Source organism: Hylobates moloch, unplaced genomic scaffold, assembly GCF_009828535.3.
Source record: "Hylobates moloch isolate HMO894 unplaced genomic scaffold, HMol_V3 SCAFFOLD_6, whole genome shotgun sequence".
In the NCBI taxonomy this organism is placed as follows: domain Eukaryota; kingdom Metazoa; phylum Chordata; class Mammalia; order Primates; family Hylobatidae; genus Hylobates; species Hylobates moloch.
This window is the reverse complement of record NW_026652281.1, coordinates 53,841,225-53,859,646: the sequence shown is the minus strand read 5'-3', so window position 1 is coordinate 53,859,646 and position 18,422 is coordinate 53,841,225. Positions and strand designations below refer to the sequence as shown.

The window sequence follows — 18,422 nt, the reverse complement described above, 5'->3', positions numbered from 1 at the left end:
TATTATAAAATCTAAGATCAGTGCTTGAGATATTTTGCAGACTCCGTGCTCAATAAATCAGCTGGCCTCCACACAGATTGATAAACTGGCTCATATGGTCTTGTAGCCCCCACCCAGGAACTGTCTTAGCACAAAAGGACAGCTTCAACTCCCCATGATTTCATCTCTGACCTGACCAATTAGCACTCCCAACTCACTGGCCCTCTACTTACCAAATTATCCTTAAAAACTCCAACCACCAAATTCTTGGGGAGACTGATTTGAGTAATAATAAAACTCCAGTCTCCCACACAGCCGGCTCTGTGTGAATTACTCTTTCTCTACTGCAATTCCCCTGTCTTGATAAATCAGCTCTATCTAGGCAGCGGGTAAAGTGAACCCACTAGGGGGTTACATTCCCTGCCTTTGGCTCATGAATATAGCCAGCGTCAGCTTCCTGACTCACCCTCTGCCTTGAACGCAGACACAAATAACACAGCTAGCACCTAATACAGACTGCTCTGGGTAGCCCCTCCTCCCATTTCTGCTTCTTCTGCTTGGTCCTCCTCACCCACGTCCTCGTTTTGCAATCACTTGGAGTCTTGGGCTGTGCCTTACTGTTTAATCCCTGGCCCCATGTTTACCCTTGTAACTTGCTCTGGCTTGTCCAAAGAGGAGGATCAAATAATAGCTAGAAATAATAATAACTCATATTTACAGAGAACTTCCTGTGTTCCAGGCCGTGTACTAAATACCTGCTAAAAGTTAAGTTTTTCTTATTTTCCCAGCCACTCAACAAGAAAGATGCTGCTATTTTCCCTGTGTTTGAAATGTTTGTTCTTTGGTGCTGTAAAGAAAATAGCACTTGGACATAAATTTATTTAGTAAGGCCATTTTTACTTCTTGCAGAAAGGGTACACTTGCCAGGAGTTTTTCCACTAGAGTACACCAAACTAAGGAGACAAGGTCATTTATAACTTGACGCGTCCACCTTACTGTTGTGTCTGGTTTCTATTGGCTGGAACGAGACCTCACATTCTGTATTTGTCCTGATTGGCTAGCAAGTTAGAACTTTATAAAAGAGGTAAAGGTAGAGGAGAACAAAGAAGGAGGAAGTAACTTGTGGAATGCTGAGAAAGGTAAAAACACTTTTAAATAAGGAAGAGGAACAGGCTATGACCTAATGCTTGCTTGGGCCAGTATAAACATGCCAGGGCAAATATTTAGGAGCACAGGTCTTTGAATACATTTTGCTTCTAAGAGAAGTTACTATTTATTCCTAATTAAATGGGGGAGGAAAGTCTTTGAAAAGGAACCTCTACTTTACTTTTTACACCTGTTATAAGAAATAGGGGCCCGTAATCCCAGCACTTTGGGAGGCTGAGACAGGTGGATCACCTGAGGTCAGGAGTTTGAGGCCAGCCTGGCCAACATGATGAAACCCCATCTCTAATAAAAATACAAAAAATTAGGCAGATGTGGTGGCAGGCGCCTGTAATCCCAGCTACTTAGGAGGCTGAGGCAGGAGAATCACTTGAACCTGGGAGGCAGAGGTTGCAGTGAGCCAAGATGGCGCCATTGCACTCCAGCCTGGGCAAGAAGAGCGAGACTCAATCTCAAAAAAAAAAAAAAAAAAAAAAATAGGGATAAGAAAAAGGAAGCCTAGAGAAAGTGATAAAGTGATAGAGAAAGGATTTGAACCCTGTAGGATTTTTTGCCACAGTGGGCCACGTTACAGAAGAGGTACCTGGTGAATGAGAGGACCAGGTGAAGGATGCCTTGACATTGGGGCTGAAGAGTTTGGGTTTGGTGCTACAGACAGTGTGTCATCACTGCAAGTTTTGAAGTGGAAGAATGGCAGAAAAAGAAAATATATTTAAAAAATCTCTGTACTTCACTCCAGCTCTTATCCCTTTGATATTTGGTAATTTTAAAAACAGATTTGTCTGTGTTCTTTTATGTTTCACCCTTATTCTATCAGCATCAAAAAGTAATCTGCATATTCATGGCAGTTTAATATGTAAAAGCAGCAAAGCAAAAATGTGGAAGCAGCCTTAAATGTACAGGAATAGGGAAATGATTAGGCAAATTGTGCTACATTAATTTGGTATAAAGCTAAGCCGTTAAAAATAAAAAACTATGTATCTTTACATGGATGAATCACAAGAATAGTTTTGTGAAAAATGTAGAACGCCCATTGTAAATATAGACCTCCTCATTGTGACTGTGTAAAAGGTGTGTGTTGTGTACATATAAAGAGAATGAGGAGAAAAGAGCTGAGTCAGCATGGTGGGATGAGATTATAAATATACTATTTCTTTGTTTTAAAAATGTTCCTTAGTATTATCTGTAATTTACCTAGACTAGAGTGAAGTGATGCAATCACAGCTCACCACAGTCCCGACCTTCTGGGCTCAAGCAATCCTGCCACCTCAGCCCCCGGCGTAGCTGGAACCACAGGTGTGCACCATGACACCCAATTAATTTTTGTATTTTTTGTAGAGATAGGGTTTCTGCATGTTGCCCAGGCTAGTCTCGAATTCCTAGGCTCAAGGGATCCACCCACCTGGACCTCCCAAAGTTCTGGGATTACAGGTGTGAGCCACCACCCCTGACCAGTTATTTGCAATTGGTTTTATAGTGAAGGAAAAATTTAAGGAGAGAAACCAAGTTAATCCAGCAGATACACAGATTAGAGACATTCCTGCTGGAGTAAAACAGGCTCTGGAGGCATGAGCAGGAGAGGGCACTGAATTTTGAGAGTGGAGGCATATGGGAACAAAAAGAAATGGGTGTGAGAAATGTTTAGAGGAAACACTCGGAGGCATGTGTTCTCTAACAGAATTTAGATGATGGGAAATAGAAACTTTGCAAAGTACTTCAAGGTTTCTAGGCTAAGACGAGCAGCCTGTTAGTGCCATTAATAGAAGTCACACAACTCTGCAGAAGGGGCAGTTTTTAGATGAAGATAATTATGATGGTTGGACTTCTATGTGAGATGAGAGTTATTACATTAAATTACTATTATGCACCAGTTGTGGTGGCTCACACCTGTAATCTCAGCACTTTGGGAGGTTGAGCCAAGCAGATTGCTTGAGCCCAGGAGTTCGAGACCAGACCGGGCAACATGGCAAAACCCCTTCTCTAGTAAAAATATAAAAATTAGCTGAGTGAGCCTGTAGTCCCAGCTATTCAGGAGGCTGAGGAGGGAGGATCACTTGGGCCTGGGGCATTGAGGCTGGAGTGAGCCAAGATTGAAGCACTACACTCCAGCCTAGGTGACAGAGTGAGCCCTAGACAAACAAATAAATATAAATAAAATATTACGGGGAAAAAATCCAAGAATATGGAATCTAGAGGTGTTGTGGAACAATTAAGACTAGAGATACAGATTCAAGACTCGGGGGCATAGATTTAGAGGTGGGCCTGATCATATCATTGGGCCTAATCCATTCTGATGACAAGCATTATTTAGCTAGCATAGAATTTTTTAAAAATAGAATGTGAATGCATTCACCTTCCCCTATTGTATTATACTTTGCCTTGACATATTTACATTACTTGCCCAGCCCCTGAAGGCATTTGATTTCAATACCTGAGATAATCACCTGAGGCTATGTGAGCGAATAAGGTAGCTTCAGGAAAAGAGGTGGGAAGGATGTGGAGAGTGTGAGAATGAGAGGACTGAGGCTAAGAAGCCTTTAGCAATGTCTGAGGAAAGAAGAAATCAGAACGTCTGTCTTAAGAATTGCAGAAGGGGAGATAAATGTAACTGGGGCCTGAGGCAAGGAAAATAATCAAAAATAGGAAAAAATATCCTTTTATCTGAAGAAATCACAATATTGATGTGGCCTACTGAGTGCCAGGAGAAACCAAAGACTCATGTATAGACACAATCTCATTTCAGAATAACTGAGGGATGAAGTCACTAAGGGCATCCAGGGAGAGGATAGGGGAAAAAGAATCAGTCTGGCATCAGTTTTCTCACAGGGAGCATAAAACACAAGAAGCCATAGTTTCTTCATAAATGTAAACATAAGTGTATGGTACAACCCAGCACTCCCACTCCTAGGTACTATCCAGGTGAAATAAAAACCTATGTTCATGCAAAACCTGTATACAAATGTTTTTAGAGGCTTTATTCACAGTCACTTAATACTAGAAACAATCCAAATGTCCTTTAAAGGGTGAATGGATCAAAAAACTGTGGTACAACCATACAATGAACTACTATTACACACACACACACACACACACACACACACACACACACACAAAAGGACAAACAAACGGAGGAATCCATTGCTATAACATTCTTGAAAGGACAAAATTATATGGATAGAGAACAGGTCAGTGGTTGCCACAGGTTGGCATGGAGGTAGGAAGTGACAAAGGGTCAGCACAGAGGAATTTTTGAGAGTGATAAAACTCTCTGTATTTCAATTGTGATGATTGTTAAATACAAAATAAGTAGCTGGGCATGGTGGTGGGAGCCTGTTGTCCCAGCTACTCGGGAGCCTGAGGCAGGAGAATGGCATGAACCCGGGAGGCGGAGCTTTGCAGTGAGCCGAGATCGTGTCACTGCACTCCAGCCTGGGTGACAGAGGGAGACTCTGTCTCAAAAAAACAAAACAAAACAAAAAAAATAGTATCATAGCCTATTCCTTAGACCTATCAACCAATAAATAAAAACAGAAATGCTTCAAATGATTACAGTTAGAGTGGGACTTGTGTGATTCAGGAGCTGGCGGGGGGGCGGGTGTGATATTTTATATTTTATATCTTCCTGTACCATTTGAAATAATACATGTATAAATATTGCTTACAGTTTATTATAAAATAAAAATTTTAAATATTCTGGATATAAAAACATCCTGATTAAAAAAATTTTACACCAGATTTCACATTATGAGGAGAAAAAAATCTCAGATTTAGAGCTGTATCCTCAAGGTACACTAATGTATGAGTTTCACTTACAGTATAAGAAAGTCCTACAGGTATCCTAACTAATTTAATATACATCACATCACAAAAATACTGTAATATTAATAGTATTATTTTATAAGTCCATTCTTACACTGCTATAGGGACATACCCAAGACTGGGTAATTTATAAGGGGAAGAGGCTTAATTGACTCACTGTTCTGCAGGGCTGGGGAGGCCTCAGGAAACTTACAGTCATGGTGGAAGGGGAAGCAAACACATCCTTCTTTAAAGGCAGCAGGAGAGAGAAGAATGAGAGCCAAGCGAGCGGGGGGAAGCCCCTTATTAAACCATCAGATCTCATGAGACCTCACTCACTATCACTAGAACAGTATGGGGGAAACCACCCCCATGATTCAGTTACATCCTACTGAGACCCTCCCAAAACACGGGGGAATTATGGAAACTAAAATTCAAGATGAGATTTGGAATGGGCACACAGCCAAACCGTATCATTCTGCCCCTGGCCCTTCCAAAATCTCATTTCCTCACATTTCAAACACAATCATGCCTTCCCAACAGTCCATCAAAGTCTTAACTCACTCCAACATTAACCCAAAAGTCCAAGTCCAAAGTCTCATCTGACACAAGGCAAGTCCCTCAGCCTATGAGCCTGTAAAATCAAAAGCAAGTTGGTTACTTCCTAGATACAATGGGGGTATAGGCACTGGGTAAATACACCTGTTCCAAATGAGAGAAATTGGCCAAAACAAAGCAACTACATGCCCCACACAAGTCCAAACTCCAATAGGAAAGTTATTAAACCTTAAAGTTCCAAAATGATCTCATTTGATGCCATGTCTCACATCCAAGTCATGCTGATGCAAGAGGTGGGCTCCCATGGCCTTGGGCAGCTCTGCCTCTGTGGGTTTGAAGGATATAGCCCTCCTCCCTGGCTGCTTTCACAGGCTGGTGCTGAGTGCTTGCAGCTTTTCCAGGTGTGTGGTGCAAGCTATCAGTGGATCTACTATTCTGGGGTCTGGAGGATGGTGGCCCTCTTCTCACAGGTCAGCTAGGCAGTGCCCGAGTGGGGGCTCCAACCTCACATTTCCCTTCTGTACTGCCCTAGCAGAGGTTCTCCATGAGGGCTTTGCCCCTGCATCAAGCTTCTGCCTGACATCCAGGCCTTTCCATACATCCTCTGAAATCTAGGCGGAGGTTTCCAACTTCAATTCTTGTCTTCTGTGCACCCTCAGTACCATGCCACGTGGAAGCTGCCAAGGTTTGGGCTTGCACCCTCCGAAGCAATGGCCTGAACTGTACCTTGGCCCCTTTTATCCAAGGCTGGAGCTGAAGCAGCTGGGATGCAGGGCACCATGTCCCAGGGCTGCACAGAGGAGGGGGGCCCTGGGCCCAGGCCACAAAGCATTTTTCCCTTCTTAGTCTCCAGGCCTGTGATGGGAGGGGCTGCCAGGAAGGTCTCTGACACGCTCTGGAGATATTTTCTTCATTGTCTTGGTGATTAACATTCAGCTCCTCATTACTTATGCAAATTTCTGCAGCGGGCTTAAATTCTCCCCAGAATGCTTCTACCAAGCTGTTTCTTTTCTATTGCTTCGTCAGTCTGCAAATTTTCCAAACCTTTATGTTCTGCTTCCGCTTGAACGCTTTGCCACTTAGAAATTTCTTCTGCCAGATACCCTAAATCATCGCTCTCAAGTTCAAAGTTCCACAGATCTCTAGGGCAGGGGAAAAAGCCGCCAGTCTCTTTGCTAACACATAGCAAGAGTCCAGTTTGCTCCAGTTTTCAACAAGTCCCTCATCTCCATCTTGGACCACCTCAGCCTGGACTTCATTGTCTGTATCACTATTAGCATTTTGGTTAAAGCCATTCAACAAGTTTCTAGGAAGTTCAAAACTTTCTCACGTCTTCCTGTCTTCTGAGCCCTCCAAGTCTCTAGGAAGTTCCAAACTCTTCCACATTTTCCTATCTTCTTCTGAATCCTCTAAACTGTTCCAACGTCTACCTGTTACCAAGTTCCAAAGTCGCTTCCACATTTTTGGGTATGCTTATAGCAGCGCCCCCTCCTCCCTTGGTACTAATTTACTGTATTAGTTCCTTCTCATGCTTCTATGAAGACAGACCCAAGACTGGGTATTTCTAAGGGAAAAAGGTTTTTTATAAAGGAGAAAACCTTTTTTTTTTAATAAAGGAAAGAGGTTTAATTGACTCACAGTTCAGCATGGCTGCAGAGGCCCCAGGAAACTTACAATCTTGGTGGAAGGGGAAGCAAACACATCCTTCTTTACATGGCAGCAGGTGAGAGAATGAGATCTAACCAGAGGAGGAAGCCCCTTCTAAAACCATCAGATCTCATAAGAACTTACTCACTATCATGTGAATAGCACGGGGGAAACCGCTCCCATGATTCAACTACCTCCCACTGGGTCCCTCTCATGGGAACTACAATTCAAGATAAGATTTGGGTGGGGACACAGCCAAATCATGTCAGTTATAAATGTTACTACATAAAATGAAGAATATTACTAGTTGTCACTCAGTTTTGTTATTATATAACTATTATTAGATTTTTTAAATTTCTCTCATAATTGTCACAGTAAAAATATCTTCAAAGAGATAGTTTCCTCTCATGTTGATATAGTATCATAAACAGATATCCAATAGTGATCAATAAGCCTTACAGAAGTCAATTCTCTCTTCATCTTCAATCAAACTGAACCAATGGGCCTATGACAGCTACTCCTGGTGGAAAATATGCTATAACTTTTTGCAAAAAAAATCACAGAGGTTTTTGGGTCTGAACAGTATGTGACAGGGGAATAGCCATTGAAAAAAAGAATGTACTCTATACAAGCAAGTTTTAAAATAGTTTTTGATCCAGTGCAAGAACCCGAAAGTGCCAGTATGTGAATGCATAATTAGGTAGAAGAAAATTGATTACAAAGTGAATTTTGGTTCAATTTGACAAGCAAAAATTCTCCCATGGCTGCTTTTGAGAAAATTATTATACCTTTCTTTCATCAAAATGTTGCCAGTTGTGCATTTCTGTCAATAGCATTTAACATATTTATTTAGGTTGCCTGTTTTCTGCTTCACTAAAGTAATGGAGACCTTTATTTATATTTTATTCCTGTTATCATATATAACACATATCCATATAATCTCCCCATAGGGAAGAGAATTACTCTCTCTGTCCTTGCTGTGGTAGCCACAGAATTGTATCACTCAAATCTACTGTTACCGTAGTTGACTAATGGCCCCAGCTGTCATTCCTCTGTATCTATCATGGTATTTGTGCTGAGGTCATGCTTCTACCAAGCTGTTTATAGCCAGTGTCTGAGCAAGGTGTAGGTACTAGTGCTAGTCCATTCCTACAAGGCATGGGACTTTTCTAGTGGGTGACTTTAGCTCCAGGCGTCTCCCTTGACCTTGTCAAAACCCTGCTGTCTGAGACTCTTCCTCTCCAATCCTCCTTCGCCCTCACCTTTCACAGGTATCAGATCAGCAACTCAGTCTGAAGTTGAGTTCAGTCTGAAGCCTTCCTTGCCTATTCCTACTTCCTCCTCTTAATCCTTCATGTGCATCTCTCTCCTAAAATCCTCTTGCACATTGAATTACATCTTGGCATCTGCTTCTTGGAGGATCTGAACCCACACTCTCTGAAGAAAAGGTAGGCATAGCACCTTTCTACCTTAAGAATATCTGGATCACGCTTTTTCCAGAGAGGAAATATTGTTAAAAATAGAGTTTTCTTTTCTTTCTTTCCTTCTCTCTTTTTTTTTTTTTTTATTTGATAAAGTCTCGCTCTGTCGCCCAGGCTGGAGTGCAGTGGCACGACCTCAGCTCACTGCAACCTCTGCCTCCAGGGTTCAAGTGATTCTCCTGCCTCAGCCTCCCAAGTAGCTGGGACTACAGGTGTGTGCCACTATGCCCGGCTAATTTTTTGTATTTTTAGTAGAGACAGGATTTCACTATGTTAGCCAGGATGATCTTGATCTCCTGACCTCGTGATCTGCCCACCTCGGCCTCTCAAAGCTCTGGGATTACAAGCGTGAGCCACCACACCCGGCCAAAAATAGATTTTTCTGAGCCCCTAAACTTCCCTGGAAGTTTCTTTTATATTTGTGTTGTATAATGTCTTCCTCAATCTCTGGCCATAATCTCTAACCTGACCTTTCCTCCTGTCCCTCCACTCCAGGTGTTATTAATGTGCTAAAGTAGCTCTCTGTTTCTGCCACTCCTTGGCTTAAAGGCTCTGATGATTCCCTCAAGTCTACTGGTTAATGTCCAAATGTTTTAGCCCAATCCATAGTCAATTTCTCAAATTTTAACTAGAAGAGGGCTCTTTCTCCAAGGCTAGAGATAACAGGCAAAGGATTGGAGATGATAAAACAAAATTGAGGTTTAGGAAGGAAAGCTGGGAGTTTCACATTAGATGGCTTTACTCTTCCTGGTAAGGTAGATGGTGGAAAGTCAGCAGGAGGGATTTGGGAGCTTGAACGGGGGAGACAATCAAAGTGAAAATTCAAAGTGGATTAAAAATTTTGCAGAGTAGCACTAAGGAGTCCTTTGAAGGATATTGGGATAACCCTAGGATAAGGGATATCCCTAGTACATTGTTACTTTATTCTAAGTAAATGCCTTTCATTTAATAGATGTTCAAAAATGTTGAACGAGGAAAGTAAGCAAAGAATTATAAAAACTCTACAGAAGCCCTAGAGGGAAGTGATTAAGAACATGGCCTTGAGCCAAAATCTGAGCACCATCACTTAGAGCTCGGTACCTCTGTGCCTTAGTGTCCTTATCAGGAAAGTAATAATATGATACCTACTTTGTAAGGTTATTATAAGGATTTACAGTTAAATATGTGTATATAAATCACCTAAATTATGCCAGCCATATGGTAAGCACTCTGTATGTTTGCTATCTTTATTATCATCAGTATTATTACAGTAAATATGCAGCTAATTAAAAAATTGACCAGAAGTATGGTATACATTAATAGATAAAGTACCAGATACTATAGTAGATACAAAACCAGAAGACTTCATCTTGGGGCTCTTTTGAGCTGCCATGTAATGTCCGTGACCTTGGGCATGTTATTTAATGTTCTGCAACCTCAAGAGTACCTGTCCCTTGTTACATGGTTGTAGTGAGAGTCAAAGGAGATTAGTGTGAAAGTGCTTTATACACCATAAAGGACAACAGACATACAAGTTACCCATCAGGAAATAATACACATGTATGAGTTTGTTTGGTTCATGTACCAATTCCCTTGGCCCTACAAATTCTGAGGATCAGATTGTCAAATTTATGCATTTTAAATACATGTTAGATAATCTCTGAAAAAAAAAAAAACCATGCTGCTGTAGATTTCAGGATAAGAGAAAAGCTTTCTCTTGTTTGAGAAGATATAGTGATGACGGGTAGAGAGAGTCACTGAGTCTGAGGTCTTTTGGTGGAGGAAGGAAGAAAACAATTTTCTAGGGAACGAGCATGAAAAAAACCCACCAAATTTGAATGGCATGGCATATGTATGTAATGACTAAGAGGTGTGTACTCATAAAATCAGCTTCTCCTTTCTCTTAAACCCACTTCTCCATAACCAGGCCTCCTGCTGCTGCATCAGGAATTTACTGCTGTGAGCAACTATAAACATTGTGCTAATGGTAGCAGTGCCTGAGAACAGTCATTTGAGAGTGGAGTGTGTGCAGTTTGAGGCCAGAGACAATATTTTCTGCTCTCTACACACCACAGGGCACACACTGTAATCTGATATAGGGTAAAGGTACTTTGATAATTATTATCATTAAAAGCAAACAATCAACTCCACAGATCAATGCCTCTTTTAAAACATGTTTTCTAATCTCTGTTTCCTCTCAGATGTATGGTTATTGTCCACCTGGACAGGCCCCAAAGTGACAGCCAGAAATCTGCCTCCACCACCCCTTCTGCTGTTACTGCCATCATATTTAATTGTGTTTGCTCAACTCGAAGCCAAACTCATATGCAGTATATTTAGATGGTTAAAATAGCACAGCACTGCACTGTATTCACAGATTATTTTCAACACCACAGTTCTTGGGAATTAGTTTGGAATAAATAAGGTAAAGAGAAAAGAAGCAACATAAATTTGTTCCAGTGACAAAGAAAACAATATCAAAATGCCAATCTGGAGCTTCGCCATGAATGAGGGAAGGGAGAGCTCCTTTTGGTCCACTCTCCTGCAAATGCAATCACCATCTCATTCTCTAGTCTGGATTTATTTTAAAGTGGGTGAGAACAAAAGCAAAAAACTAATAGTAAGAAACTGTGAAAAGTACCTTTATTATTTCAAATGATCAATGTACAATCACTGTACTTATTCTTAGATAGCATCAAAAGTAAAGGTGTAGAACTGATATATATGTTGATTTTCTGAAACTCTAGGGAGTGTTTATTTTTCACAATAGCAAACTTTCTAAATTGAAACACGTGCATCATTAGTATATATTCAGGATCTGTTTTCTGAGGTCTTGGCTGCTATACACTTCTTCAAATGCCTCAAAATAATCACTCATAATTAATTTACAAAGGCTTCGTTGGATAGTGTTATCAGCTAACTCCACCTTAAAGTTTTCTACTTGCATTTTTCGTATCATTTAACAAACACAAACTCTCATCCAAATGTCAAAAGATGTATAAGTCATGGAGTATAAAACAGACTTTGTTGCTGAAGAGGTTATGACTTGAACTGGATCAATTAACTAAAAATAAAGACCAGCTTTCTGTTATTTTAATCTGAGCCAAATTTACATAACAATAATAACAGTGGGGGTTTTATTTATTTATTTAACTTTTATTTTAGGTTCAGGGATACATGTGCAGGTTTGTCATATAGATAAATTGCGTGTCACAGGAGTTTGGTGTACAGATTATTTCATCACGCAGGTAATAAGCATAGCACCTGACAGGTAGCTTTTTGATCTCCCTCCTCCCACTCCCTACCCTCAAGTAAGCCTCAGAGTCTGTTGATCCCTTCTTTGTGTCTGTGTGTTCTCAGTGTTTAGTTCCCACTTACATGTGAGAACATGCAGTATTGGTTTTCTGTTCCTACATTAGTTTGCTTAGGATAATGGTCTCCAGCTCCATCCCTGCAAAAGACATGATCTTATTCTTTTTTATGGCTATGTAGTATTCTGTAGTGTATATATGTCACATTATCTTTATGCAGTCTACCACGGATGAGGTTTTAGGTTGATTCCATGTCTTTAACTATTGTGAATAGTGCTGCAATGAAGATACATGTGCATATGTCTTTATTGTAGAATGATTTCTATTCCTTTGGGTATAAACCCAGTAACGGGATTGCTGAATTGAATGGTAATTCTGTTTTAAGTTCTTTGAGAAAGTGCTACACTGCTTTCCACAAGGGCTGAACTAATTTACATGCCCACCAGCAGTATATAAGCATTCCCTTTTCTTCATAATCTTGCCAGCATGTTATTTTTTGACTTTTTATTAGTAGCCATTCTGACTGGTGTGAGATGCTATCTCATTGTGGCTTTGATTTGCATTTCTCTAATATTTAGTGATATTGAGCTTTTTTTCATATGTTTGTTGATCATGTGTATGTCTTCTTTGAAAAGTGTCTGTTTATGTCATTTGCCCACTTTTTAATGGGGTTGTTTGCTTTTTGCTTGTTGATTTGTTTAAGTTCCTTTTAGATGGTGGATATTAGACCCTTGTCAGATGCATAGTTTGCAAGTATTTTCTCCCATTCTGTAGGTTTTCTGTTTACTCTGATGATAGTTTCTTTTGCTGTGCAGAAGCTCTTTTGTTTAATTAGATCCCATTTGTCAATTTTTGTTTCTGTTTCAATTGCTTTTGCATCTTCATCATGAAATCTTTTCCAGGGCCTATGTCCTGGATGGTATTTCCTAGGTTATTTTCCAGGATTTTTGTAGTTTTAGGTTTTACATTTAAGTCTTTAATTAATCTTGAATTGATTTTTGTATATGGTGTAAGGAAGGAGTTCAGTTTCAATCTTTTGCATATGGCTTGCCTGTTATCTTAGCACCATTTATTGAATAGGGAATTCTTTACCCATTGCTTGTTTTTGTGAACTTTGAAGATCAGATGGTTGTAGCTCTGTGGCATTATTTCTAGTATCACTATTCTGTTCCATTGGTCTGTGGGTCTGTTTTTGTAGCATACCATGCTGTTTTGGTTACAGTAGCCTTGTAGTATAACTTGAAGTCAGGTAACATGATACCTCCAGCTTTGTTCTTTTTGCTTAGGATTGCCTTTGCTATTTGGGCTCTTTTTTTGTTCTATATGAATTTTAAAATAACTAATTCTGTGAAGAATGTTATTGGCAGTTTGATAGGAATAGCATTGAATCTGTAAATTACTTTGGGCAGTATGGCCATTTTAACAATATTGATTATTCCTATCCATGAGCATGGAATGTTTTCATTTGCTTTTTATCATCTCTGATTTCTTTGAGCAGTACTTTGTAATTCTTGTTGTAGAGATGTTTCACCTCCCTGGTTAGCTGTATTCCTAGGTATTTTATTCTTTTTTTTTTTTTTTTTGAGACCGAGTCTTGCTCTGTAGCCCAGGCTGCAGTGCAGTGGCGCGATCTTGGCTCACTGCAAGCTCTGCCTCCTGGGCTCACGCCATTCTCCTGCCTCAGCCTCTCGAGTAGCTGGGACTACAGGTGCCCACCACCACGCCCAGCTAATTTCTCATATTTTTAGTAGAGACGGGGTTTCACCATGTTAGCCAGGATGGTCTCTATCACCTGACCTCATGATCCACCCGCCTCAGCCTCCCAAAGTGCTGGGATTACAGGCGTGAGCCACCATGCCCGGCTGATATTTTATTCTTTTTGTGGCTATTACAACAGACATTTTAAACATACAGAGCTTAAATAACCTGACTTTCACCCAAATTTGGAAAATGAGGAGAATGAATATGCACATAGATACTTTTTTACTTCAGATTTTCCAGCAAATATTCTTATAATACCTACATGTCTATTAACCAAACATCACATAAGAATACCTACCCTGTGCTCATCTGTCAGGAGCTGACTTTTTCTCTGCATTCTTATTCCTCATTTGTTTATTAATTAATTCAATACACACCACTACTTAGAGCCTGCTCTGTGCCCAAGGGCCGTTCTAGGTACTGAAAACACCACTAGGATAAGGCAAACGAGGTGCTGTTCTTATGGAGTTTACATTCTACCACAGAGGGTAAGATTAAAAGACAATAAATAAACAGAAACAAGTATTTCAGTTAGCAATAACTCAAGAAAACACAGTAGAGTAGAATGCTAGGGTAGCTTGGAGGGTCCCTTTAGATGGGTGAAAGAGAAAAGTCTCCTTAGGAGGTAACATTTGTCTCAGATGGACAAGATGGCACCAACCATGTGAAGAGCTGAGGGAACTGCAAGCACCAAGACCCTGAAGCGGAAAAGCATTTAGAGAATCCAAAGAACTTAAAGAAAGCATTCTATTTACAGCATCATGAATTGGAAGGAGATGTTTTGAGATGAGGCCAGATAGTGAGTGAAGAACACATTTTTGCCAAGGACTCAGGCAGCTGCTTCAAGATTGGTTCTGCCTTTGGAGTCAGCACAGAACCAGCCTGTGGAACAAAGGCCAATATTGACTCAGATACAGACATTGTTGTGGCCCCACAGATCTCCTTGTTCATGTGTCTGAGTGGTCCCTCAAGTCTTTATCTCCTGGGTCTTTATTACCTGAGTGGTTAACTTGGCTTTTTGACCTTCCTTCTTGCTCATTTTCTGTTTGTCTTCCAGACCTGTGGGCCTGTTGCCTGGTTTCTGATCTGATACTTTTTCTGATCCTCACTATTGGTTTAGGCCTGGAGTCCACATAACCTGGATGTTCTGAGTGTTCGATCTTACAGCAACTTCCTACTAATCCTTAACGGACTTTACAGTTTCCTTACCTGACTAGACACCAAAACTGCTGCTATGTTACTACTTTTTTGAATATGTACAGTGGTGCCTCTGTGTCTGTGGGTTCTGCATCCATGAATTCAGTCAACCTCAGATAGAAAATATTTGGGAAAAAAAAGTTCCACTGAGTTCCAAAAAGCAAAACTTGAATTTGTTGCATGCCGAGTATTACATTGAATCCACACAAATGCAGTGATGTGTGAGAATTGCATTAGGTATTGAAAGTAATCTAGAGATGATTTAAAGTACATGGGTGGATATGCATAGGTTATATGCAAATATGACACCATTTTATATCAGGGACTTGGCATCTGCGGGATTTAGTATCTGAGGGGGTCTTGGGATCAGTCCCTAATGGATACTGAGGGATGACTGTATTATGTTATCAGCTTTCAAAAACACTTCCAAATACTTTAGCACTCTTGACCCTGTCAACAATCTCCATGAAGTAGCTTTACAATTATTATTATTTTATTTTAAAGATAAGGAAATCTAAAGTCAAAGTAAGTGCCTGCGAACCCAGGAATCCTGCTTTCCAGTCTCCATCTTATTTAGGGGGTGAGGGAGGTCTAGTGTACTCTAGGCATATGGGGAGACTAATTCCACAGATGGCCTGCTTATTATATGAACGTTGAAGACAAGGCACAAATGAATTTAAGGTGAACAGAAAGGATTCTTTTCCCTTCTCTTCAACTTTTTTCATACTTGTATATTTCAGTTCACTTTTCTTTGTAATAATATGTCCTCAGACAACATTCACAGCCCCATACATACACTGTAACACAGTATACAGAGAGACTAATACAAATATATTACCAATAAAAGGAGCAAAAAGAGAACAAGTGACTCATTTAATTGGTGAATTTGGAAGGAAAAAACTGAGCATATTCAGCTGAACTGCTCTGAATTCTTTCCTTTGGCTACACCTAACCCCAAACACCATAGTTGGTAGATGTTGGATAGCATATATAACTTTCATTTTAAAAGCTCAGAGTTCTATGGTCTAATTTTCAAGTATGTATCTTTCAGATAACCATGTTGTCAACAATTAAATGTACTATTAAAAAAATCAGCATTTTCAGATAAGTTCCAATAAGAGAGACAAGACAGTGTCATCGAGAAACTAACAATTTCCTTACTGGTTCAATATTAAACAAAACTCATAAATAACATTCTTAAAATAAATGGGTGATAGAAAAGATCAAAAACCCTCAGGTGTCTTTAATCCTTCTAAGGTGGATCAATTAGGTTCATCATAGCTCATGTGCGGTAGCTTTGCAGTAGAATGATTTTCACACCGTTCTTTAAAAATCTAAGGTTCTTATTAAGATGAGATTCTAGCTGTTTCTATTAAAAATTCATGACCCTTTTCCAAGAGAACTGTTTTGACCTGTTATTTCTGGCTAAATTTGGATGAGTTCTTTTCTCCCACCCACTCCTGCACAGATCTCAAGAAAATACACTTTAATAGCTAGTGATCCAAAGTCCTTAAACAAAAACAAAAATATGCAATTCTGGGTAAAACACAAATTCACTTAGAGGTGAATATTATAAAAAGCAAATGTAGTAAGTTTTGAAGGATGTTTGTCCCTAGAGGACCATTTAGTGGATTGGAAGCAGCAATTCATGACTGAAAATAAATTTAGTAAAATATAACATGGTTAATCTATATAAACTCAAAACTTTCCAAATAGGAAAATAATTACTTATCTTTCCTAGTTTGTTTCCAGACAGACATTTAATATTGTATAAACATCATGTCACCATAGATTCAACAGAGGACCTGGCCTCTCCTCCACAAATCTCTCCTCTCACCTCTCCAAATATCTTTGGGACAGTATAGGTACACCTCTGGGGATTTGTGTACGAATAGGGTACCTCTGGACTGCTGCCAGCCAGGTGGTAAGCTTGCTGGGGAAAGGCTCTGGCCTTGATCAGTAAGCTTCTGGGTTGTTGAACTTTGTCTATGATGGGTGGGTGAGCTTAATTCAGGGGTGAAATATTATAAATACCACTGCGACCTCACATCTAAGCTATAGCTTTTATTGGCAATAAAGCTGCCTCTATAACTTCCTTCTGAGAAATACTGCAATCTCTCTCTTAGGATATTTTCTTATATTCATCCAGAGTTCTCAAGAATGATTTGACAGTTCTACTATGTTATTATCATTATTTTCTTTCAAAAAAAAGATACTCAGTATTTTTGCAAAAAGATATGGAAATACATTCTATGTCACAAAGATCATATAGACGATAAGCCTCAAACTTAGCTATAAGCACACAGACGACACAAACAATAAAAGGAATATCATAAAATATATCTTATTTGAAAATGTATTATACTTGATTAAAAATCCAAATTTTTAAAGTTTACAGCTTATAGTTTTTACTGAAACTTTAAGTATTTTTTAAAAACCATGTTAATTGATCCAAAACAAAATGTTCATACTTTTGTGCAAAATAAATTACATGTTGTTTCCTAGGCTGAAATCATATTATCATTTCATTGGATTATACTGCTGTGTGTGTGTGTGTGTGTGTGTGTGTGTGTGTGTGTATCTTTGTGTAAAATAATATGCTACTGTGGCTATATTAAGACAGTACCAACATAACTGGCTGAAAAGTGAAAAATTCAATCACGACAGTTTTACTTACATGTTTTCCTGATTAGACTAGTTGATTTGGCTTGGCATTTTTTACGCATTCATTAAGTTGTTGTAAACAAAGGTGTAGTATTACAATGACGTTCAAGTCAATAACTTTTGGTCTTTACAATAGTGAACTATATACAAAGTCAAAAATATTTAAAATTCAGTCTAAAATCCACTAGTTTCATCTCTGAAACAAATGTTACTGCCTTTTACAAATTTTTACCATAGAGAACGGTATTTAGAGAGTATACTCCTATAAATAGCCATATTTTTAAAAGATGGGAGGCTGGAGAGGAAGAAAACAAAATAGATTCCCCTGCTGATAAAATGTTTTCACTTTTCCCAAAAGTATGCTAGTAAAATCTGTGTATGTGTATACACACACACATATACACACACAACCTTGTCCCTCAACCAGACCCCTAAAGTCCCCAATTTTATTACCTGTTTCTGAGCAGCACACCGAAGGTCATCTTATCCAGTCCCAGATAATTTGGCAGCAACTTTGTCCAATTCCAGCTCCATTTTGTGATGGCTGACTGTTGATAAATGAGAAGACACTATTGTTAGTTATTAATCAGAGTTAATATGATCAGTAAATTAAAGCTCCAGCTGTGATAGACTAACTAAGAAGGAGGGGGGTCCAGAACAAGGACTTAGATAACATCAATCATGTCCACAGAAGAAGGTTTTTATTCCAATAAGACAGCAATTAATTTATAAATCCATTTGGGGATGTAGTCATTATTTATAAAAATATAAATCAATTTATTGAGTCGTTATTCTTCCAAGTGTTAATGGCATTTGCCCAACAAGTTTCTCTGAGAAGTAGACTGTTTGAAAAGCAAATCAAAATACTTGGCAACTTTTTCAT

General features: G+C 39.4%; 1 protein-coding gene across 1 annotated transcript in view; it reads right to left on the bottom strand.

Annotated features, from left to right (window-relative positions):
* KIAA0825 (KIAA0825 ortholog) overlaps positions 1-18,422 on the bottom strand; it is a 481,693-nt gene that overhangs the window by 229,291 nt on the left and 233,980 nt on the right. The window contains exon 23 of the mRNA XM_032156821.2: positions 17,993-18,087. Within this exon, the coding sequence (XP_032012712.2) occupies positions 17,993-18,087 (95 nt within the window). The remainder of the gene's footprint in view (positions 1-17,992; positions 18,088-18,422) is intronic.